At 42.1% G+C, this 25,909-nt stretch overlaps 1 protein-coding gene across 2 annotated transcripts in view; it reads right to left on the bottom strand.

Moving 5' to 3' along the window:
* Window positions 1–23,363, bottom strand: part of GRIA2 (glutamate ionotropic receptor AMPA type subunit 2) — a gene marked incomplete at both ends in the record, with an annotated part of 87,291 nt that extends 63,928 nt beyond the window's left edge. For both annotated transcript variants that reach the window (XM_084263953.1, XM_084263954.1), the window contains 2 exons: window positions 22,722–22,862; window positions 23,276–23,363. In XM_084263953.1, the coding sequence (XP_084120079.1) occupies window positions 22,722–22,862; window positions 23,276–23,363 (229 nt within the window). The remainder of the gene's footprint in view (window positions 1–22,721; window positions 22,863–23,275) is intronic.
* Window positions 23,364–25,909: the final 2,546 nt, after the last annotated feature.

The raw sequence follows: 25,909 nt of genomic DNA, 5'->3' as shown, positions 1-25,909 counted from the left end.
CTATATTCTCTCAAGATTTTTATTTACATTAGCAGAAATTAGCAATACCTCTATGAAAACTACAAACTAGGGAAAAGGAAGAGGGGACAGTCTTGAACAGCGTTCTCAACAGGGTTTTCCGAAATGTAAAGACTGCGTCACCACTTAATCCTGTTGTGGTTTAATGCAGCAGGCACCTAAAGCAACCCCACAGCCCTTTGCTCGCTCCCCTCTCCGCAGTGAGATGGGGGAGAGAATCCAGGTTTCAAAAAACCCAACAAACCAAAAAAAAAGGTACAAGTTGTGAACTGAAATAAAGACAGTTTAACAGAGCAGAAAAGGAAGAGAAGAATAATGATAATAAAAAATATACAGAACAAGTGACGCACGAAACAATGGCTCCCCACTTGCAGACCACCAATGCCCACCTAGTTCCCAAACCATGGCTGCATCCTCAGCCATCATCTCCCAAGTCATATACTCAGAATGACAACATACGTTATGGATACCCCTTTGGTCAGTTGGGGTCAACCATGCTGGCTATGCCCCCTCTCAGCTTCTTCGGCATCCACAGCTTCCTCGCAGGTGAGGTAGTTTGAGAAGCTGGGAAGTCCCCGACTTAGTGAAACCACTGCCCAGCAACAACCACATCAGTGTGGTATCAACATTATTCTCATCCTGTAGTAAAATACTACAATGAAAGTAAAGGAATTGTATCAAAAGCCACCTCCCAAGAAGAACTTCGGGCAGCATAATTCTAGATACTCCAGTGATACATAACCCTGAGAAAACTAACACCAATGCAGCACCATTATATTCAGATCAAAACCAGAAATATACATTGCTTCACTGTCTGAGATTCTATTAGTATGCACATGGCAGTACTACAACATTTCTACTGATCATCTTCTTGGCAAACCACTAGCTGCTTCTGTGCCAAGGCTTTAGTACATGATCTTGAAGATACAAATGTATGACTTTAAATTGAAACATATTCTGGGGAGAAATCCCTGTCTGAGATGTTCAGTCACTCCTTTTTCCAGACAGACCAAATAAAAAGAGAAGAAAACTACATAGATGTGTACCTGCTATTACAAAATACCTGCTGGAATCTTGCCATGGTTTAGCCCCAGCCAGAAATTAAGTTCCATATGGCCACATGCTCACTCCTCCCTCCCCACCCTGGTGGGAAGGGGAGGAGAATTGGAAGACAAAAATAAATAGCAGCGGTTGCAATAGGGACAGTTTAACAGGACAGCAAAGGAAGAGGAAAACAAAAGCAGTACTCACAAAAAATATACAAAGTGGATGATACATGATACAATTTGTTCACCACTCAGAACCAGATGTCCAGCCCATCCCCACTTCCTCCCTAGTCAGCTTTCCCTCTACAGAATCACAGACCACTAGGGGTTGGAAGGGACCTCTGGAGATCATCTAGTTCACAGCACAGTGTCCAGGTGGATTTTGAATATCTCCAGAGAAGAAGACTCCACAAACTCTCTGGGCAGCCTGTCCCAGTGCTTTGTCACCTTCACAGTAAAGAAATTCCTCCTCATGTTTAGGTGGAACTTTCTGTAATCAAGTTTATTCCCACTGCCTCTTGTCCTGTCACCGGGCACCACTGAAAAAAAGGCTTGACTCCATCCTCCTGACACCCACCCCTAAGTATTTATAAGCACTGAGAAGATTGTCCCTCAGTTTTCTCTTCTCTAGGCTAAAAAGTCCCAAGTCTCTCAGCCTCTCTTCATAAGAGAGATGTTCTAGTCCCCTAATCATCTTTGCAGCCCTTTTTTGTACCCTCTCCAGTAGCTCCCTGTCCTTCTTGAACCATGCAGCCCAGAACTGGACACAATATTCCAGATGAGGCCTCACCAGTGCAGAGTAGAGGGGGAGAAGAACCTCCCTTGACCTGCTGTCAACACTTTTCTTGATACATCCCAGGATGCCACCGGCTTTCTTGGCCACAAGGGCACATTGCTGGCTCATAGTCAACCTGTTGTCCACCAGACTCCACAGAGCTGCTTTCCAGCAGGATAACCTCCAACCTGTACTGATGCATGGGGTTATTCCTCCCTAGGTGAAAGACTCTACACTTGCCCTTGCTGAATTTCTTAAAATTACTCTCTGCCCAACTCTCCAGCCTGTCCAGATCTCGCTGGATGGCAGCACAGCCTTCCAGCATGTCAGTCACTCCTCCCAGTTTTGTATCATCAGCAAACTAGCTGAGGGTACACTATGTCCCTTCATCCAAGTCATTAATAATCTATTAAGCACGGCTGGACCCAGGACTGATCCCTGATGAACAGGCCTCCAACTAGACTCCGTGCCATTGATCACAACCTTCTGGCTCTGTCTTTCAGCCAATTCTCAATCCATTCCACTGTCCATTCATCTAATCCACATTTCCTGATCTTGCCTGTGAGGATACTGTGAGAGACAGTGTCAAAAGCCTTGCTGAAGTCAAGGTAGACAACACCCATTGCTCTCGCTTCATCTACTTATGTACTGTGCGTGACATCATAGGGTAAAGAATACCCCTTCAGCTCGTTTGGGTCAGCTGTCCTGGCTGTGCTCCCTCCCAGCTTCTTATGAAAATTAATTCTAACCCAGCAGAAAACCAGGACACATCTGAAAATATGAGAAAGACAGAATAAATGAGCCTTGAGGCAAACAACCCTTTGAAGAGAATAATGAAGCGATAAACAAAACTAACACATTTCCAGGCTAACCAGGTACTTCAAATGTAAGAAAAGGATTGAGAACAGAAGCTGAACTAATGGGGACAAGATGAAGAGAATCTCAAGGAAAATATGTCCAAATATTCTGGAAGGTACAGGCAACTGATCTTTTTAAACCTAGAGGAAACCGGGGGCCACTGATTTAGATAGCTGATTAAAGCAACTTAACAGGTGCACTTTCTACTCCTCTCACGTCACCAACACAGGGTGAATTCTGATCACTGGGTCAAGATTATTTGGAATACCTTCTCAGCTTTATGAGATACATTTAGCAATTAAAGCATCTATTACTGATGTGATATCCGGGAACACACATCTGCCACATTAAATTCAAGCCCAATTAGGAATAGTAATACTGAGAGGATAGGATTGGACTTTTTCATACCTCTATTTTACAGCCTGTTCTGTCTTTAGTGATCCTTGTGAAAATTTTTAATTAGCATCTAAAAAGAAGGAAGTAAAAATTAATTTCCCCAGGATGGAATTATTATTGGTGGAGGCTTAACATCAGGTTTGTTGAGTCTAAAAATAGAACTTGAATTAGCAGGAAAAGACAGCTTGAATTTGTATTCTCCCATTTCAGCACATCATTTCCTGTCTCTCTACACACAGGAACCTACTATCCTTCACACCACCATCACACCTGAATAAATTAAATTTCATTTCAATCTAATCATTACATACTGTATCACATCAGGTTCATCTTGGAGACATGACTCTCATATGAACCCTGACTTATAACATTCCTCTTTACACAACCAGTCATTCTCTGAAGTAATACCTGAAAGTATTTTTGATCAAATTAGTCCCATTTTTGTGTAATCAATGTCTCATGATCACTACACTGTCAAACTTTTTCAAGTTATTCTTTATATGCAGAGGTTGCAAAACTTAATTTTTAATAACAAGTACACTATAACCTTAACCATAGATTTCTAGTGCATGCCAAAGCAAACATCTAATAATCCCCCCATGCAATTAGAGACACTACAATAGAACTTCTAACAGTTGGCCCTAAACTTATTAGACCACCAGAGACTTGGTCTGAATTAGTATTACAGAAAAACGGTAACAGATGCTGCAGAAATGCCTTTAAACAATTACATCTCTCCAATGACAACAGAAACAGAATTTCTACTTTCTGAGAATTCTGTTCAGATACTGGAAGGAGGATAACTGGTACAACTGGGTAAGATTAAGAGATCCCTCTAAACAATGTCTTTATCTTGTTTCATTAGTGGTCTCCATCTAAAAATAAATTTAAGGTATGCAAATATTTGCAATTCAGTGTCAAATTTGTCGCAGATTTATACGGTGTTTATTTTTACTTTTAGGATTTCTTTTACTTCCCAGTAAGTAACCACTGATTTTATTAATATAATTGAAGTTGTTGGCTTACTACATAATTTCTTCTGCCATAGGTCTCAGAGAAGCTAGTTGATTTCTGTCCTTCAGGAACATAAGAAACAAGAACAAAAGGGAACAGCAGTTCCCGTCCACAAAGAGCAATGAAAAATAAAGCAGCAAAGCACTGTGGACAGAAAGCCTGGTTCTGTAACACCCCCCATTTTCAATCTCCATATCATTGTACAACACTGCCTACAAAGAAAGCCTACATGCTACTGACTGAGGAATATTCCATTTCTAACAAGACAAGATGTAATTTAATCAAAATTTCTGTAAGAAACACCAGTAATACAAAATGGAATTTAGAAATATTATTTTTATTTAAAAAAAAAATGAAATTCACACCCACTCTAAAACATGTATGCTAGAAAAAAAACCCCAAAACTTTTGTTCAATTTTTTATGTGTCCTAATGTCTCTCTTCTCTATAAAACAGCATTTATAGGAGTTAAACTTTTTGTTGAAATTGACCCTTCCCCATTTCCTTCTTCTTTCTCATCCCAAAAGAAAATTTCTAAGATCCAAAATATAGTTTGGGGTCACAAAGAAAGAAAAAGGACAGAGAAAAGGCACAAGTGTTCTCTGATTGGCCTTTACTTAAAACAGTACATTGGTTCAAGTACCCAAATTACACAGAGGAGAAAGTAACCTTGATTCTCCCTCTTCCATACAAATGCTCTGACATAGTTCTCTCTCTCCCTTCTACCTGTCTCGCTCACCCCTACCTACTTATTTTCTCTTTCTATGTCTTTCTCTCCCTCTTCAACCATCTCTATCCTTTTTCTTACAGATAAGAAATTTCTCATGGACTGTTTTCCCTTACTCCTTAAACAGGAAACAAATGTCAAAACAATTAGTTTTCTGGTCAAACAGAATTCTTGTTTTCTCACCAGCCCTTAGGAAATCCAGACTCATTTCCAGCTCTACTATAGATACTCATTACAAACTTGAGTAAACAATTTAATCGCCCTCCACCCCTCTTTTGCACTGCATGCAAAAAGAAGTTCTTCTGTCTCCCTTGTATACTTCAGTTCTGAACTTTCAGGGCCAAGGATTGGTACTTCCTGTACAGCTGTAAAATGTTTAATATAATGAACCTATGGTATCTTAAAGGACATCCAGACACGAACGTAATGCAAATAGATGCAGACAATGCTCTGCAGCACAAACTGGTTCTTATTTACAGCCGCAGAAGCATTTTACAATGAAACTGCCTGCACAGACACCAAATGTACAGCACTTGCTCTTAATACTTAATTCTAAATACAGAAGTACTTACAGGCTTTTGGAACACAAAGTCTCAAATTAGCAATCTTGTATATTATAACAGGCTGATGCAAAAAGTAATTGATAAAAAGCCTATATAGTTCAAATGCCTCAAAGCTACTGACAGATACAGACCAGTCTAAATGTACTATCTGAAGTGCTCTTAACTGCCTCTCATCATCTTCAGCACTCCCCTTGTCAGCAGTGTACAATACCCTTGAGGAAATGGAAATAATCTGAAATTAATGCCAGGTCTTCAGAAAAAGCACTGATTCACAATCAGATTGCAACTCCTACCCACACTGACATAATGGTGTGAATTGGAATGGTGTGATTTATATGAGACGATTTGTATCCGATTGATCAAAGTGTGCATTCAAAATCAGTATCTTCATTTTTGCAATTGACTTTTTCATGCCATGCTGCAAACTGGCTGGCAGAAGCATTTCCCTTTCCATTGTTCTTCCCTAAGGATTAGTATTTAGATATTTTATTCTACAGCATATATGCTTTGTTCACATTGAGCTTAAGTTGAACTAAGCCTTTCAGTATGCAATATAAAAGAAACTAAAAACCACCCCAAAACACACTCACAAAAAAAACCCCCATTAATCAAAAAAAGGTCCCACACACCTCCCCTTCCTCCCAGAATCACCGAGGCATGAAAATAGGCCCACTTCAAAAATCAGTTCCTTTTGAAAGCCTAATGGAACACTAGCCTATCATTTCAGAAAAGGGTCTGTCTTCAGAGAATTGCCAAGGCCTCGAAACCTACCAAACATTACTGCAAATGAAGGACTTAGTATCAAAAGCCACTCTTCAGTCCAATTTATGTTTCTTCTTGAGGGGAACTATCAAATCCCAGACTCGAATTACACACCACTGTGACAGTTAAAACAGAACTCCAGAATAATGCAAACAATGCTGTTCACATTCAGGACTGAATTAGACCCAGTAAAACAATCAATTTCTTATATCAAACATTTCACTTCTGTTAATGTTACATGAGCTAAAACACAACAAAGCAAACAACAGAGGAATGCTCTTAAAATAGCAATGTATTTTTCTCCCAGAAAAAGTATCATGTCTATAACTTATACATGGATTGAACTTGGCAGCGTGAGCATCTGAAACAGGCTCTGGGGTTTGTAATGCCACTGTAACGCACTGCCAGAAGTTTAATATTAATAAGAATTTCAGAAAAGCACAAGAAATAGGCACCCAGTTTCCCTGAAGGATACATCACAGTACATTCAGAATCTTTTGTTAGAAAAGTTTATGGCATTTTCTTGATAGCAGAGCAACTTCCCCCTCCCCGCTCCCCCCCTTCATTTTAATGAAATTATTTGGAAACTAGCAAAACTGAGAATTAATGCAACATGAATAAACAGGATATTGCAACCAAAAAAGATTTATTATGTTGCTAGGAAAGCAATCTTCTGTCTTTCTCTGGAGATTCCTTTCTATTAAGCTAAATGTAAAAGTCAATTAAATTTGCTTTGTGTTTTGGAATTATCTGCTTTTATACAGGAGTCATATTTTTCATCACTGAAAACATGCATGTAGGAGCACTTTGATTCCTATTATCACGTACTCTAGAGCAAAGGCCAAGTCATGCAAGGAGAATGGTAGAAGAGACACTTCTGACACCTCTCTGTATTCATAGTTGCTGGAGTAGATGGCAGGAAGTCTTAGAATGTTGGTGTGAACCCAAGTCTGTCCTTAACTGTGTCACGCTGACAAGGCTTGCCTCTGGTTCTGGTACGTAAGGAGGAGTTCCAAAGCCGTTCACTTCTGACATACCCCCAATTCACTCCTGCCTACAAGGTACTTCTGTTGGACCTTCTATCGTAGAAGGAGGATATGCAAAACCGCAGGAGCAGGAGATAGAAACAGGAAGGAGGATTTGAAGGCACCTACGGTATGTCAAGTGTATCCCTCATGTCCCGAAATCATGAATGCAATAATAAAACATATTCTCCATCCCCACTGCCACTGGCTGGGCAACTCATATCCAAACAGCCAACCACTCTTTCTGTAAAAACCAGTAGGCCAACTCCAGGTTGCCTACTGCAAACAGCCCCTGGCCTCCACTTCTCTAAGCCTCACCTGGACACTGGCTGCACCTAACTAGCACAGATGAAAAACAGTAGTGCTGGTACCACTAGAGTCAGAATATAAGCCCATTAGCATATCATAAGGCATTAGCAGCCATCAAAGACTACTTGCAAGTTGCAAAATAAGTAGTTAGAAAGTTTATTTAATGGTGAACTCTCTCATGCTAATCAGATAATCCTAAATGATTACTCATGAAAACGTTATACCACATCCCATCACTATGAATTGTTTAATCACCATCACATATTGCATGCGTTCTTTTATATGCCATTGAAAAATCATTTCACAAATATTTTCAAGTTTGTTTGTCTTATACTTCTAAAAATAACTTCTATTTTGAAGGATTCCAAACATATAAGGTTAAGTATTAAATCAATCCGTTTGCATTTTACATGCACATTCATTATTTTAACTACATGTCTACTTTTAAGACCTAACCACCTTTGCCTAGTAGAAGCAAGTCTAAGGTCATCCTAGGGAGGGGAATAGCTCTCTTCTCTAATCACTGTCTGTTTTTTCATCCTTCAGCTACAAAACAACAGACAGTAGGTTCAGCTTCTGCTATATAAGCATAATCTTCCAATTCCAGAAATCATAAAAAATGAACCACTATGTCATGAGATTCAATTGCAGTTGAAAAAATATGAAAAAAATCCTTCTTTTGCACATTTTCCAGACTATGCACAAAGCACAAACAGATAACCACTTTGTGCTCTGTGTCCCTTGAACCCTAAAAAGTGGTAGGTTATCATCACCACAAGATGGTACACATGCATACTTTCTAAAGAGAGACTTTTAGGTTCATTTCACTTGTTGTCAAAAAGTTTGTGAAAGTAATTTAAAATACTGAAAGAAACCATCAAATTATTACATTTTTAAAGGAATAAGTAATGTCTGTCTTGTATTTTTTCATAAAAGTCAACCACAATGTTGATGTTTTAATTGAAATTACTGACTTTGAAAATGTAATTACAGTTTTAAATGAATTACAACTAGATGTGATTACAACTAACACATTTAACACACCTTAAAGAAAACCTCCATGACATTCACTATGAGGGGAGATGTCTGGCTAATGATCCAAAGGGAATGAATCTGAGAAGTAATAATTTTAAAGATGGAGAGATGTGCATATGCAGACCTTCACTCTAGCCTGTTTAACAAGATTTCAAACAATGTCCAGAAGAATCTTTGTGTTGAAGAACAAGCAATGGTTAAAAGGAATTTCCATCTTGAAAACTTTCAGAATCCCTGGGTTTTATTTTTTACTAATTACAGTTTATTTAGGTCAATCAGTAAGTATAATCCAAATTAATCATTAAGAGCTGTCATTATTGCTACCGAAGCAAATGGTGTAATTTTTAATAAGGACTGCATGTTCTGCTCAACTGTGACTACCTGTGGGCAGCAGACTCAGGAGCCCTGTGGAGCACCTCCAGTCTGGGCAACAGTTCTTGCTAGCATTTGGGGAGTTGACAAAGCACTGACTGTCCCTTCAAAACCACGCTTCTGCCTGGGAAGGAAATCCACACACACAAAAAAGAAATGTAGTGTGCACCGATACCAGTCAATAGCATCATGGGGTTAAATTACAGCCTCTACCTGTCATCAGCTATAGTAATTTGCCAACCTTAAACTCACCATTCCATTCATCCATGTGTTTACTCTTTGTAATGGTTATTCTTAATTTAAAACTCCAGACATTTTCTGCGTATTTTGTTTTTCATAATTACATGGATGAGCTAAAACGGGATGAACTGTAGTCAAATGCATGGTGAAGGTTAGCACAAATCCTGTGAATCACTGCCCTGCTGAGCTTTTGCAATTTCAGATAGCTCTTGCTGGCATGCTAAGTACCCTGGACCTTTCAGGATTCAGCCCTATAGTAGCTGTCAGGGTGAGTTACATCAACTGAATGGAGATTTTGAAGGAAAATCTAGTAAACCTACTCCTGAGGGCTGCATAATATTTTGCGATCACTGTTATTTCACTGCCTGTGAAAGGTACAGACACACCCAGAACAAGGCTGTTCTGTTCATTTTCCTCATTTGCTATTCAGCAGCGTATCACTCCAGTTATTCATGCCATTATTCTGACTTCCAGGTTTAAATTGTTCACTTTTCATGCCATGTATGAATAATTCAGATCCTGACAAGACTGTTTTACTTGTTTTTAAGCTTGTTTTTCCTTGTAATTTTCTTCCGGTTTATAATGCATAATATAAACTATGCTGATATTTCATCTCTTATGTAGCAACAGGAAATGAAAAATTGGCATAGTCTATAGCATGTATCATGTGTCTCTAAAGGGCGACAGAACATGTACTTTCCCCTAATGGAACTTCTAGTCTTCTTGCTCAGTAATCCAGGAAAAAAAAAGGGGGGAGAAGGAAAAGGGGTAGAAAATAAACCTGAACGTTTTACTGTTATCTCCTACTTTCTCTTTCGTAGAAATGGAGCATGATATGAATTGAATTAATTATTCCCTACATAAAGATTATACAGAAATAAACAAGCTAATTTTATTTTACGTGATGAGAAAAAATACCATTCCTAAAAATAATTCCTCTTCTCATTTTCCAACCAGAACCTTCAGCAACGACTTTGGATCAAACTGCCTGACAGACCATGAACAGCAAACAGAAATTGGAGCATCCTTCATAGAAAACATCCTGTCAACAGCACCCTTATCTTTAAATCTAGTGCCTATTAGCTTGAGTGCCAAGAATGTGGCTGCGACAAAAGCTAAACAAGAATTCTCTATCTACATAGCCAGAAGTAAACATACACAACACTCTAGAGATTAAACTCGCTACCCTGAATTTAATCTAGAAGCAATGAAGCTCCTAGACCCATGGGAAGCACCATGTTGCTCATGGCCAGTGCAGCTTAAAATACAAAGTCTTAACTTTTGTCACCTAAAATACATAGCTTAGAATACAAACTGTAACTCCAGGATAATAAGAAACTTGTTCAAAAAAATAACTTGCGCTCACTGCAGTCCCTCCTAATGGAGTCCAAAAGACATTTTCTGTCACAATAACAGATTCAAAAATGCAAGGCTATTAGTACAAGGTAAGATGAAGAACTTCCATCTAACAAGAAACCTTGAAGTTTGTATATCCCAGAGAAAAAAGAGACCTGATTGTACAGCTGCTGCTTTTCACATGTATAAAAAAATCCTTCTCACCCTGGTCCCAACTGCATTCAATAAAGACAAGGCAAAAAAGTCAGCTCCTCTTTTCTACCATCCTCTGAGATCCCAGACTTATTCACTTCTTTCTACACCAGTGGGCTACTCCAACCAAAATGAAAGATCAGCACAGCATCCAGAGCACCATACAACTAGGGCCTTTAAACTCATCACAGTGGACAACGCAGCGGCTGGCCAGTAAGCCCTCTTCCTTTGCCGCAGAGCTGTGGTCAGTCACCCAAGAAGGGAGAGGAACAGTTTTAGTTTGACAGTTGCAGTTAGAAGGTTCTGAATAGCATTCTGTCGTTTAGGCTGACTTAGTATGTTTGCCACGAGGTGCCAACTGTTACTATTTTAATTGTTAGACATCTAATACTCACCACTCAGTTTGGGTAATACAGATCCCTCCAGCCTTGTTCCATTCCTGGTTCCAAGTTCCTAGTTTGTACACATGACAATGTTATACATGATAATTGCCAAATCACTTTGGGGACTGGCCTGTAAGGTCAACTTCATGGAAGAGAATTGGAGATATCATCACAGCTTGGAAGGACTCGCAGCAAGTATATAAAGCCACCAAGGGTTACAGAAGAAGGAATGTACATCTGACCTCTAGCTTTAAAGTCTGGAAGAATGGGCAGGACAGATCTGAACTGCATGAGATCATTTCTCCCACCACCCCTCCAAACACATTCCCCATCACAAAGCTCTCCCACAGCATGGCCACAGTGAAGTATGCCTCTTCTCAGCTTGTCAAGTTATAGAGTCTCTTTCCTTTGCTCTGTTGTACACATTTAGGAAGCTGCTTTGGAATGAGATGAGATCGTTCGAGTTCTAATACAGAAAGCATTCAGCAAACCAACCAAACAAGCCAACAAAAAACCCACCTTACATCCATCACTAATATCACTATCACTCAACAGAGCTGTATCCTAATGAAAATCACTCACTGAGCATGAGTCCTTAATAAGCCTGGGCATCAGGAGTAAATTCTATCGAGATGGACCAGAGCTCTTGAAATAGATATTTCTGGTATACTTCGCTGGTTGGCTGAGATGCAAGAAGAAAAAGGAAGCCTACAGTGAAGAAAACCAGAATTTTTCTTAACGGGGTAGTGGGGAATCGGACCTAACACAAAGATACTGAAATTGCAGTGCACCTAAGTAAGCTCACAATTGGTGAGCGGTCTGTAGTGATATGACTAGGATACACAGGTGCCTGCAAACATTGCTAGCTTCCCTGGGAAGTTTCAAATGACATTTAGTAAATAAGACACTTAATTTTAAAGGCCAAATTTCTTGCTGCAGAACCACCAATGTGTCAGAATTAAATAATTAGCACAATTACTTTCACAGTCTTTTTAATAACCCAGGAGTAGCAACACTTCTTTTGAGAACTGTTTTAAGCAGTATGAGAATAGAACAGAGGAAAAAGAAACCTCAACATTAGATCTATGTTGTTGAAATGTATCACCTATATGAAGAAAGGAAACAATCAAGTGAACTTTTTTTTAATACATGTGTTTAAGGCAGCTGAGGTTTAGTTTAGAAAATGGCTTTTAAACACTCCAACATATATATCCCAAGATGTCATGTAACAATTAAATTCTTCAAAAATTGAACACCCCAAGTTCCTGGAGTGCAAGGTCAAGCCACAAACACTGGCACAAGTAATGGCGACTCTGCAAACCAGAAGACGGAAAGTCAGGCTAGGAAGTTGCAACACTGACTGAACCACTGTATTGATGGGTCCAAAAGGAAGCCAGGAACAGTTCCATACAGAAAGGAAAACAAAAATCCTGAAGCAAACCAGGTTTTTTCATCTCCAAAAGGACAAAGCTATCACGAATGCTGTTGCAATACTTGAGGCCCCTCAACAGATTGGAACAGTCATAAAGTACCCCTGAAAGAACCTATTTCTTTAGAATGACTACTTCACAGCTTAATATGACCCATCCTTTCCAGTACAAACAATAACTAATTGCAACAGTACTTAACAGCCTAGAAAAATATCAGAGTTCCTAAACGTTGTTTAGGTGCTCAGAGAAATGCTCTTTTTTCATGATATTCAGAAGATTATTCAGGTTACTAACTACATGTGCCAAGTATCTCAGGCATCCCCAGAAGCTGCCAGATGTGCTACAGGACTGAAAAACTCACATTTTCTGGAGCTGCACCTTGAGGTCACACAGGATAGAGCCAGTATCAACTGTGTCTTCAGACATACTAACTGCAACTGAATTCAAAGTGCCTCCACTAATGGAGACATTGAAGAATCAATTATCTTTTATCATATCAAAATTGAAAAGCTCAAAAAAATATTAAGCATTTCACTTGGAAAAAAAAATCAGTATTTGCAGCTTGCAGATGTTTGCATACTTCAATAATGGAAGTACGCTACTGGGTCCTATAAAGTCAAACCAAACATGTTTTCCTAAAAGTGATTAGGAGTGCAGAAAAAATTAAGAAGTCAAATTTATGCAAAGATTTTACCAATGAATAACACCCATGACCAAATGCAAGCAAAGCAAAGAAGCAAGCTTTATGTTTTTCCTCTTCATGAATATAAGCACAAACCAAACCTCTCCTTTCTTAGGTAAGCTGACCATTGTATTTATGTATTTGTATTAAATTGAAATTTGTAATAATTTTTCCATGTTTCCATGCAGAGTCCTGACAAAGCACTTATAAGACATGTAGAATACTTAGAAAAAACCCACAGGGTATTATCTGAGCATGTACTGTCTGGAATAAATATTCTGTAGGTCAAATAGACACTAACATTTTTACACTTTTTAGGAACTGTTGAATCCCTGCCTCTTTCCATAAACAAAAATGTAAATCAGTTTTCCACACTCATAACAAAAAGGAAATAATATGAATTATGGGACTCATTTTGTTCCTACTACCATCAGCGGAAGCTCAACCATTTACGCAACTGAGCAAAAATAGTCTGGTCTTCTTACTCGGGACTCCCAGACTAGGGGATCAGGTTGCTGAGCACATTAACTAATCCGATTAGTCAGTAAGAGCACTGAACGACTTTCCAGTCATGACTTTTCAGAATTTCAACATGATCCATTCTCACCAAATGAAAGCACCTTAAAATGGGGCAGAGGTAAGGCTGAGAGTGAAATTAAAACCACACTCATACTGCAATTTATAATGTATAGTGACTCATTCTCATCTATTTCCTGATCCCTCAAATCCATCAAGTCTTTAAATATAATAAAATTATATTATTGTATTTCCAGGTGTTCATTTAAAATGGCTTCAGAAGTTTAAAGCTGTGTATATACCTGGTCAATTAATAGTTCTTAGTGAGCAATTATTTAAATTAATACAAAGGCATTTTCCTAACATTGTCATTTTTTTCCCCTCCATGCTTTACCATAGTAACAACAACGTATTCCTGCTCACAAAAATCTAGAAGTTATTTTCCCCTTTTCCATCATGACAAAAGTAAGATTACTGAGATTTTTTTAACCAAAACTTAATCCAGGCAGGAAAAATGTAGATGAGTGACAGGCAGAAAGGGAGGCTGACCTCAAAACAAAAATGGCCCAGCACTAAGGTCATTCAACTGGGAAGTGAAAGACAAAGGGTTAAATTCAGGTCCTCTGTCTGACATAGAAAAGATATGAATGGATGATTCTCCTAACCACTCACTGTAATTCCACTCTGGATTAATCCTGCTTCTGCTAAGTAATACTGTTGTAGCTTATATAAGGATGAGCTTGGTATGCACTAACCATGCAAATAATTTACCCTGCTTTTCAAATACTACACCTGGAATAAACTCCCCAGTATCAGTAAGTCTGCACAAGGCACAGTCACCCAAGAATGTCTTGCTGCTTGCAGGATGCCACCTTTGTTCCAAGAACTCCCTCAGACTGAGCTATTAGCGCATTATGGAATTTGCTGTATTCATACAAGGGGAAAACAAAGGGGGAAAAAAATCAGCATTTTGTCTTGGAAGACATTTTGTCAAACACAATTGATAGTTACTATCAGGGAGGAACATTTTGAGCAAGCTAAACCCTAACCATCCTCAATTTTAAAGATCTAAGGGATTATTGAACAAATTACTCTGATTTGCTCAGAGCTGTAGCATCTATTTTATTAGCATACATTTGCAGACATCCTGAGACAATTTACACATATATAAGGCACTGCAACACATTCAAGTATTTCAGAGTCACACTATATGGGATGGTAAACCACATTAGCCTTTTTCATGTAACAGATATAGACCAGAGTCCTACAGCTACCAAATACAATCATAAAAGGCAGAACAGTAAGGAAAAGAAAACAAATCATTTCTCCAGGCTGCAAAGCAGTTCCAGAACTGTTCTGTTGAGCTCTCCAGCCCTGTTGCTGAAAGGAGCTCTGAAAGCTGCCTTCTCCATATAGATCATGAGAAAATCTCCACGTTACCTAACAGATTGCTGTTTAAATTATACCCAGTGCTTCCAAAGAACCTGTTGTTTGTAATTTTCAAGGTCTGCGAAAAAAATCAGTTCATACCATCTGCAATTGAGAGAGACATATTTTCCACCCCAACTCATGTTTTTAAACACATTTATACTGAGAATCAATTACAGAGGTATGACAGCCTTAACCACAGCAGCCTGAAAAATGGCAGTATCAAATCAATGCAGTATTAACTACCTGAAATTGAACTGAATAGTAGGATAGCACAGCACAGCAAGCACACGTTCATATATCTATTGTGAACATTTAATATAATTAGCCACAATCCTGCAATGAGCTTGAAACTCTTCTAACCAGTCGTGTACACATATATGAATCAGGGCCAATATGAACATCTTACAGAATTTTGTCCCACTCTTGTTCACTGGAAGAATTATTTGGAAAAAATATGTCCCATTTTAAAACACAAATGGCAAAGTACTTTTTCTTTTCAGCAGTGAAATGCAAGCACATTTACCTTCCACAGTTAAGCAATAAAGATATTTTTATGTGTAATAAAGCACAGTAAGTCGGTAATTCATGGACTATCTTAAGTGACTGGTAATTTGGTTTCAGACTCAGCACTGCAAGCATACAAAGCAATCACACACTGATTTAAGTTAATGAATATAGACCTTAATATCCTCCTCTGATATCAAATAAAATACTGTATCAGAGATGGAATGAGACATTTCCTGTGCTTGATTCCATCACCTGCAGTTGAACTGCATGTAACATTTCAACCCTGCAGAAAATGCCATTAATTTCTATGAGTCAGGTTAGGGAGCAGGTGATGGGCTGAACCACACCTTACTGCAGAATCATAATGAATGACCTTTCTCTTGTAAATTCTGTTTTGCACTCTCACACAGCAACTAGCCATAGGTAAATGCATGAAGTATCTGCACATTAAATGAGACTCAGGGCAGAAATGTTAAAACTATCAATTTCCCAAATTGGAAACTTAGGGGGAAAAAGGTAATCTCACTATGAACTGCCTGATTTGAGAACCTATAAAAAAAATGAAAAAGAAAAATATAAAATTAAAGATATGCTATGGAATAATTGTTAAACAAGAGGGCATAGCAGGGTTGCATTAAAAAATAAAAATTGCTGGATGGTGAGCCTAAATACAGATAGACAGTATGTCAGAGGGCACCTATACTTCTCTGTAACTGCACAATAATAAATGCAATAGCAGTATTTTAAGCACAGTTATCGATTTTAGAAAGTGCAATATGACTTTGTTCAACATGTGATTATTTAAAACCTGCTTTTACTCCTTACTCTTGATGTTTTAAAATACACGTTCACTATGCTTGTCTGATGCTTTATTCACTCCTTGTTGTTTAGCCATAAGGAATTCATTACTGGAAGGACTTACTCATTTAAATCAAAACTATTTTTCAGTTTTAACGAGGTTACCTCCAATATGTATTTGCAGTCAATGCAGATCATTTTTAATGAACTTATTAGAGGAAAATGCTTTGAGACAAATTAATAATGATGCTCAAAACCCCTACATTTTTTGTATAAAAACATGCAGACTTCTGCCCTATGCCTTTTCAAAAATCTAGATGGAAAAAGGAAGTAATCCCTTGCCCTGAGTCTTCTTGAAGGAAAATGCCACTGTATTCCTGTTGTGATAAACACAATGATCATTTACAAAACAATGGAAAAAACTTGTCCTTTCAGAAACTGAAGTCCAGTTAATTGTCATATAAGAAGCCCATTCACATAGAGATATAGAGAGCTTGAAATATACAACTAATTTTTTTACCCATTTCATTGTTATTTTCAGGCTGACCTGACATCCCTTGGCTTCTGTTGCAGGGATGCTGGTTGCAGAACACGAGCATGAATCTCCAATATAAATGTTAGTAATTCATGCACTCAATTCAGAGGTGAGAACACTGACTTAAACACATAAACTATCTTACCAGTAAGAGCTCTGAGATAATCCTCTCCAGAAAATGCACCATAGTGTTTAACTAATGTACTTATTTTCATTTATGTGACATTGAAAATCAACTATTGTTCACTATGTAGGTATAAATGCATGTACATTTATATATGCACATTTGCACACATGTGCATATGCATATATATTTGTTTACTGTGGGTATTTCCTTCTTTTAGTTTCCTAAAAAACAGCCCTACCCGCACATATTAGAGAATTTAAAATTATATTTTCCTTCAGCAAGTTGTTTTTGGGTTTTTTTTACAATTTAATCACATTGTCACATGTGATTAATTATGCTGATTATCTCGCTATTTATATAACGGTAATAGAAATATAAAGACTATTTTGTTTTCAAACTAGCAACACGTTCCCAGTTATTACATGCTTCCCTGGTAATTATGGACTGTACAAGAATTATTAGTCTGTTAAACATGCCTTAATTCTCAAAAATATTTTAATCATGAGAGGCTTGATAAAAGAACTAAAGAAACTGGGAGGGAACAGTATTACTTAACTCAGTGACCCTTGGTTTAAGATGTGTAACACACACTGAGTAGTACAGGAAGACTTGTGTAGGCGAGGAGTTAAGTACATCCCCAGCTATGTAAAAATCAATACTTCTATCAAAGACGGTGTAAATTAAAGCTTGCATTAGCATAAATAGAAAAACTGACTAAATGTTAATATAGTAAATATAAATAAAAACATATGTATGAATATATTGAAGACTGATAATATTGGTTGATTTAAGAGCTTGATTGGTATATTTAAGGCTTGTTTGATATGCTACTCACAAACTGCTATTAACTATAATTCAATTTAATGTTTATAGTATTAAAATATTTATTCATACTATATTCAAAACTGCATGGTGAATTTTCATTTCAGATACATGGACAAAATTAATGCAATAGTCACATAATAAAAATCTGAAAAGTCAAGTAGCCAAACCAACACTGTCATTTTTGTATCTGCCCACATTCTGGATCACGGCTGTGTGAAAATACTGTGTGAGCCAGGAGCAAAGATGTGCAGCAGGGACAGAACTATCACACAATAAACACCCCAGGTTTCTTTACAAATAACTCTCAGAACTAGAAGAATGTTTAAAGTTTTCTACGGAGCTTGAGTTTTGAGGGGATAAATGTTTTGAGGAGCAAATTCCTACCGTAGGCTGCCACCCAGCTTTATTATACCATTTTACTACAGAAACCCATTTGATCTTGTCCATTTTTAATTACAAGGGGATACAGAACCTATTTCACATCTGCTCACTGAGCACAAGAAACATTTTATAGTGAAAAGGAAACAAGGAGGACCAGGAATACAAATTAACTGAAATATAAGTACTTAAATTCCAACTTTCCTTCAAAATCAGTTCTAATCATTTATTGTGCAATATATACTGAGCTGGGCCCACAGTAATTTTAATTCAAATAAACACATCTAAATTTCTCCCTTCTTTACCACTACAAGTTTGGGGTTTTTTTCTTATTCTTTAATCATTGTGCTAGCAGTATGCTAAATGCTATTTGTTTAAGAATGCAATCTATAGCATTATATTCCAAAATGGCTGGGAAAACCTTTGCCATGACTCCCAAGCTGCAACACACTAGATATTCATAGCTTTTCAAAGCTGCTGGTGGAAGATATAATGAAAGGATCTAAGGTTTATGCATGAATCAGCATCCCCTTGTCATAATGTCATGGTGCAGTGATCCCTGCAGAGCTGTAAGGCTTGATTTAGAACAGAAAAGCTCAATGCTGGCTCTTGAGACAGCAGGATTAAACATCCAAGATTGTACAAGTATTACCTCTGTGCTGAAACTACTATTAAAATACTTGCTACAGTTACAGAGGCTTTATAGTATTCCATAGGAAACCTCTCTTTAGGCGATTCCAGTATCCTTTCAGTGCAAAAATCTGTGAGTACCTAATACAACTACCCCTGTCTGGGTTGGTGGATTTAAGAGGAAAAGAATTAAATCTTCACCAGCTTCCTCTTTTCTTCACAGAATTAACAAGTTTAGGAAAAAAATAAATGTTGCTGATGGTCAGCACTTCTCCAATTAGACTAGACTCAATTACACTGTGCTGAAGGGCATGAAGTCCAAGAGTTGTGATACCTTCCATTTCCACCCTATGGATTACCTGCAGTGCTGTACCCCTGTTAAAAGCCAAAGACATTCTCATAGAATAAATCACTTTGTTAACACCTGCCTCTTAGATTTTAATCCTCTGAAACCAAAATTCTCTGAAAACCAAGAACTGTCAAACAGGGCTAAGCCTTGAAGGATGTAACAGTAGCCATGGCAGTGAACGTTTCTCTTAATTGTGCATCATCTCTCTATCAAAAAATCACACTTCCTAGTAACAACGTGAGGTGTCAAACTGCAATTAGATTCCAACAGCTCCTCCTGATGACCATCAGCATGGCTTTGCTAAAGACTTCCCACAGCCCAACAACCTAAAATGGCTCATTTACTGTGAATGTTTTTAAGTGAGTTAAGGCTATCTACTTATAGACTGTCCATTCCTCCTCTGCTACCCAGATCTTCTGGTCACCTTTAAATGAATGAGTAGTTTTACAGCTTCAAACATCCTTCAGGGCAGGAGTACATGACCACCACGTCCTCTTTTCTGGAAGTTTAAGAACCTAATTTAGAAGTAGCACCAGCAGTACAAGTCGTTCATCTAAAAACTGCACCATGAATGAGCTTTTTGGCAAGTGCAGATAAGAAGTCTGAAGACCCCTATAAATAGTTTTATTGTTTTTTGCTTCCTTGCTTTTAAAGCGTATGGAATTGGAATGCCTGTTTCCCTTCGGTTCGGAAGCAGCGGGAGGGAGCGGGGACTCCCCCCAACGCCCAGCGGGGCTGTCGGCTGCCACCTGCCGGCTGCCGCGGCGGGGGCGGCTGCTGCCCCGCCGGGCGTGCGGCTGCCCACCGCCACCGCAGCCCCCCGGCCTCCCACCGGGACGGGCTGGGGCTTCGACACCAAAAGCTGAGCTATTTCGGTTGTCGATTTTAGAAAAATTGTTATTCTTAGGGCAGAACGAAGTAGCTACTTCTATTACAGTGTTAGCCTGTCACTGTATTTCTGTGAAGGAAAAATCACCTTCCTGGAGTGAAATACCTGGGTAAATACCGAGCTGTGGCCAGTTCTCTACTGTCCTACAGTTCTGTGTCCTTCTTTTACACCTGCACTGTTTCATGGTTGATAGTGCTGGTTTTGGGCACAGGTTCTTTGTACGCTATTCTAAGGAAAAAAAACAACAACCAAGCAACCAACCACCACAAACAAAACCCTTCCAAACAAAACCAACATGCAGATTTTTCAGTATTTCAAATGGGAACAGGCATAAAGGGGATAGCAAAGACGTGGATCCTCCTTAAGCATTTGTGCATGCAGTGCTCTGCAATCAGCTGCTAAATTTTGCTTCTTATATGGCAAATATTTGTCTTTGGAATTCCTTGTTCTCAATCAAACCTTTCTTGGAAAGTAATCAAGAAAATACTGTATTTTAGTATATGCTTCACTAGCATTATCAATTAAATCTCAACAAGGTAACTTCACTAAACCATCTGTGGTGATGGAGATGACGAAAAAGCAAGTGCACGTTCATGTCTTAATTTGGTGCTCTTCAAACTGCTAAAAAACCTGAAGCTTTGGACAAGGTTCAGAAATGGGGAAACCCAAAACGTGGATTGAATCTTTTCTGCTGGAAGTCTCGAAGTCCATCGCTGCAGCCTACATGCCATCTGAGTATTGCAAGAGTTCTCCAAGGAAGGCAGCGAAGCTCAAGAACAATGCAGATGCATCCATGCAAACACAGATAAAATGTTTCGTGGAACTGGAGAAAAATATGTATCCTTTGCTTTCACAAAGACCGCGTGTCTCTAGTACTATTAAAAACAAATTCTTGTGTGTTTTAGACAAATTATTTTCAGAATTTCTCTGCTTTCAGAGAATTGAGAAGCACTGAAAAGACCCATCGCATTTTTTATGAATGCAATCTAAACAGCTACACAACCCCTTACTTCACCTACAGCCCCAGTAACATATACTGCAAATATTAACCAGATGCAGTTCTCATTGCTGGAAACCCTTATTAATTAAGAAAGCAGTAACTCCCGAAAGAGTTTCCAAAGATTAGCAAATTAGCCTCACTGTAGCTGGTTACGCGCTCTGACCTTTTCTGACTTCAGCTATATGTACTATACCCTCCTATCTTCACAAATGCCACTGAAAGCTCCTGGGGTTGAGCTTTTGCATCACCTATTTCAGCACCTGTGATGAGACGCCCCTCTTCAGTACCACCGCACCCACCATAACGGAACTAAATTAGGGAGGCCGGGGGGGGGGGGGGGGGGGGGATAGAGAAGTCGCCGATGATGGGCCATCGCTCTCATTGACACCTAGCCCCCAGATACAGTGAGCCTTACGGCTTGTCTCCAAGAAGTACGGGTAAACTCCTCGAGAGAACCCAGCGCCGAGCGGCCGGTAGGTCGGCAGGAGCGGCCACCACAGCCAGAAGCGCGTTCCCTCCCCCTTTCTGGCTCCTGTGGAGCCCCCGGTTTCTCTTGCAACAGGCACGTCGGGCAGGTCAGCGGGGAAAGGCGAACATCTCGCTCTGGGAAAGCCTGCCTCACACACACAGCTCTCATCACCGGCACGGCAGCGCCGGCAGCCCCTTACTGCAGCTGCCCTTTCATCGCAAGCCTGTTCGGCGAAACGCCGCTCGCCCGGGCGGCTTCTCCCCCGCCAGCTACACCGCTCCAGGGGTCACACTGCCCCCCGCCCCGGCCAAACGCCGGGCAGCTGCCGGAGGGTAGGGGGGAACCGAGCGACAGGCAGAAGCGAACATCACGGCCCAACCCCTCTCTTCGCGCTAGGCGGACCGCGCCGCACCAGCCGCCTTCCCCAGCATGTGCTCCGCGCCCCGCATGCCGCCGGGCCCTGCCTCGCCGGAGGCGGAGCCAGGGCAGAGCCCCGCCGACCGCCCGCGCAGCCCGCAGCCGGGCGACGGCTCGCCGCGAAAACCGCGGGGGTGGCAGGCTCCCGGCGAGGCTTGGGGAGGAGGCAAGCGGGCAGGTCGGCCCCGGGGCCTCCCGTGAGGGCGAGGGGCTCCCGAGATGGCGAGATACAGCCCCCAGCGCTGCGCGGCGTAAAATGGCTGATCGCCCCTGCAGCCGTCCGCTCCGCGCCCCCTCGACTACTGTTGTGAGGAGACCCCCCGCGGTTAACGGGAGAGCTCCATAACCGCTGTGAAGCCCGCGGCCAGTCCCTGAGGGAGGTGACGGAGAGCCGCGGGCGGCTCCGCGGCCGCGCAGCCTTATGTAATGCGTGGGGAGAGCGGCCGGCGGTGGAGGGGGGCGGCAGGAGCCATTTTACACCTCCGCGAAGGCTGCGGGGGCGGGCTGTGAGACCCCGCGCACCGTTTCGCCGGGACTGGGCGCTCCCGCACTTGCTCGGCAACGGCGTTCGCGCCCCACCACACCACAGCACACACACACCCCGTTCCCCGGCGCGCCGTGCGCAGGCGCCCCACCGCCACAGCAGGCTGGCGGCGTCCGTTACTCACAGGCGTTGGTGACGGCGAAGCTGTTGGCCACCTCCAGGTTGTCGATGTGTGGAGTCAGCCTGAACTCCGAGGTGGAAAACTGAACCATCCCTACCCGAAACGCGCTGTACTCCTGATCGGCGCCCCTCGGGAACAGCCCCCCTGTAGGGAAACAGACGCGCACACAGATCAGGCGGGCGGGGGCACGGGCAGAGCAGCACCGGGGCCACGTCCCTTCCCGCCGCCGGGGCTGGGCTGGGATGCCGGTTGGCTCCGCCGGCTCGGGCGCCGCTGCTGGAGCGAGTTCGGCTGCGGGTCCGTCCCGTGCCTGGCCGCCGCGGCGGTGCCCGGGGCCGCGGCGGGACGGAGGGGTTGCGGCGAGGGGGAAGGCGAGAGGACAGGGGGAGGCGTTGGCGCGGGTGCCGGAGGGGACCTCGCCGGCGGCTGGCAGGTACCGCGGCGGGGCCGAGCTCGCAGCGACATGACGGGAATGCCCGAGTGATACCGGCGGGGATGGGGGAGCGGGAGATCCGTCGGGAGCAGAGCGAGGTTTCCCCCGGCATACGGGCACCTACCGATCTGTATGCTGTTAGAATTGACCCCCCAGATCAGTCCCCACAACACAGGAGCCAGGAAGACAGAAATATGCATAATCTTTTGCATTTCCAGGAAAAGTAGAGCATCCACAAAGCCACGGAAACAGCCCTTTCTTCCCGATCGTCCTCCTCCGCGGAGCGCGCTCGTCAGCAAATTAGATCCCCTGCGCGCCGGGCGAGCGGCCGGCGGGAGCAAGCCAACCACGGGAGGGAAGAAACGAGAATCAGCCCGCGGCAAGCACCGGAGAAGCCGCTGCCCACGCCGCCGCCGAGAGCAGCCGCTCCGGTCCTCGTCCCGGCTCCGGAAATAAGGGGGTGGGGGAGAGGGGGGTGGCCGCGTGCCGTTGGCGGCGGCGCCGCTGTGCTCCCGTTGCCTGATCGCGCCCGCCGCCCGGCCCTGCCCTCACACGCGCTCGCTCGCGCTCAACGGGCGGGCGGCGCAGCCGACGAGGCGGCGGCGAGCCTGCGCAAGCAGCGAGGCAAGCGGGAGCGCGCCCCTCCCGCCCCCTTCGCCGCCGCGCCCCGCCCCTTCGCGCGCGGCCGCGGTGAGGGCCGCCGCCACCCGTCAGCACCGCGGACAGAGGCGCTGCGCCGGACGCGGGAGCCGGGGCTCGAGCGGGAGCAGGGGCTTGGGCGGGCGCTGCCGGGGCCAGTGGAGTCGCCCCTCAGAGCGGAGGGGAGGCAAGGCAGCGGGGGTCCGGGCCGTCGGCCGCGGCAGCTCCCCTCGGGGGCCTGATCCCGATGTTCCTTCCCCGCCCCGGCCCCTCAAAAGAGAGTACTTGGGGCGGGTACCGGAGCCCAAACGGCTCCCGCGGGGGCGCGCACGGCTCTGCCCAACTGCCGCCCGCGCGCGGAGCCCCTCGCGTTCCGCCTGCCTTGCACAGGTAGAAGTGGGAGGCAGGAGTCAGTCGCCCGCCGATTTCTCTCTGTGGCAGCCCGCGGTGTCCCTCGGAGGGACTGCAGGAATGCAAAGGGATAATAAATAAAAAACAAAAAAAAACAAAAAAATGAATTTTAATTTCACTGGGGTGACACCTGGGTGTAGCCACCCTCCGGGTGTACCTGGAAAGCGTGTTCTTATCTGCTGTACCCACGCCAGAAGAATTAATATGCAGGAAGGTTTAAACCTGGAGAGATATTTCATTTTCATATACAGTGGGGATATTTTTTTTTTCAAGATGGGTATCATCCATATTATTTATTGCAAGCATTTAATTTAATTAACATTTTTCAGTTTGGCGAGGTCTGTTGCTATGCACCACACACACACACACAGAAGAACAGTGTAGCAATGCTCTGGCTGACCAGAATCTTGCTATTAAATGAACATTTGCCAGCATCTTTTTCTAAACCCCATATTTTTTGTTAATGAAATGAGGAATACCCATGTAGGAAAGGATAATGATCCTGCCTTGCATGTCCTTTGGTTTTGGGGTTTTCCATTTCCTTCTCCCCACCTCCCCTTTCCAGAGACAAAGAAAGGTCTTAAAGCTTCAGACACTCAGATGTCAGTATAAGTACATATCCTGAACACAGTTTGGGGCCCTTTACACATCACTAATTCATGACGAATTTAGTTTCATTTGGGTCATTTCACCAGGAAATTCTCTACTAGCTTCTGTCTGTACTTGTGTCATCATCTCTCTCAACACCAAATCAGATGTGCCTGAGAAGAAAGAAAAGAGAGCATTTAACGTCATGAGCTTACAGACCCTATGACATTATTTGGGTGGAATGGCAAAGTCGCTACCATCCTTGCTCTCTCCCCTGCCTGGTCCCTCCCAGCAGTCAGGTTGTGGTAAAACCCACCCCCAAATTCTGTGGAAGGAGCAGACAGTGTCACTGTGACACTCAACAGATTAGGGAAAGCCTGCATTCAGGGACTCCTCACTGCACCCTGAACAATGAGATGTACAGGCAGTTACTTGTAAAAAGTACTTTAGAGTAATACAGCTGATCTTCAACAGAGGCACAGATAAATCACAAATGCACACTTTTTTTCACCCACACCTACAGAATCCCCTTGTGTATACCAAATGAGGGTTAAATCCTGAAAAGACCTCAGTTCGAAGATTGCATTTAAATATATCATAATAAACAAAAAAACCCATTTCACAGTATACTTTACAGCTGCACAATGAACTGAAATACAGAAAAGGATTAAGATGATGCAAAATATAAAACTCAGTCTGGAAGAATCCCACTTTTTCAACTTTCTGTCTATAGTTATGGAAAGGATCTAAATTGCTAAGCTGTTTTGTTTGGTTTGTGGTTTTTTGGTGTCATGGGGAGCAGTGCTATTCCACCTGCACAGCAAGACCTTTGTCAGATGCAGCAAGAGTAAGTCATGGTGGCGCATGTTTTATCCGGTTAGATAGTAAAATGTGATTTTATTGTTTATACTAGACCGTGGATAAATGCTAAACTAAACTCAGGTCTCACTTGTAGTGGGCACCACACAGCAAGAAGCCCTACCTGAGTCACACGGTTTATAGATGAAGGTCCTGAACCCACTTTCTGTCATGACAATTGTCCTTGCTACACCTTTCAAGTTGAAGACCTACAGAACACAGCAGGGCAGGTAGGTAAAGCAAAAGTTACTTGAGTAGGAAG

Source organism: Gallinula chloropus (genome assembly GCF_964237585.1).
Source record: "Gallinula chloropus genome assembly, chromosome: 4".
NCBI lineage: Eukaryota > Metazoa > Chordata > Aves > Gruiformes > Rallidae > Gallinula > Gallinula chloropus.
The sequence above is the reverse complement of the archived record's forward strand: the minus strand, read 5'-3'. Positions and strand labels throughout refer to the sequence as shown.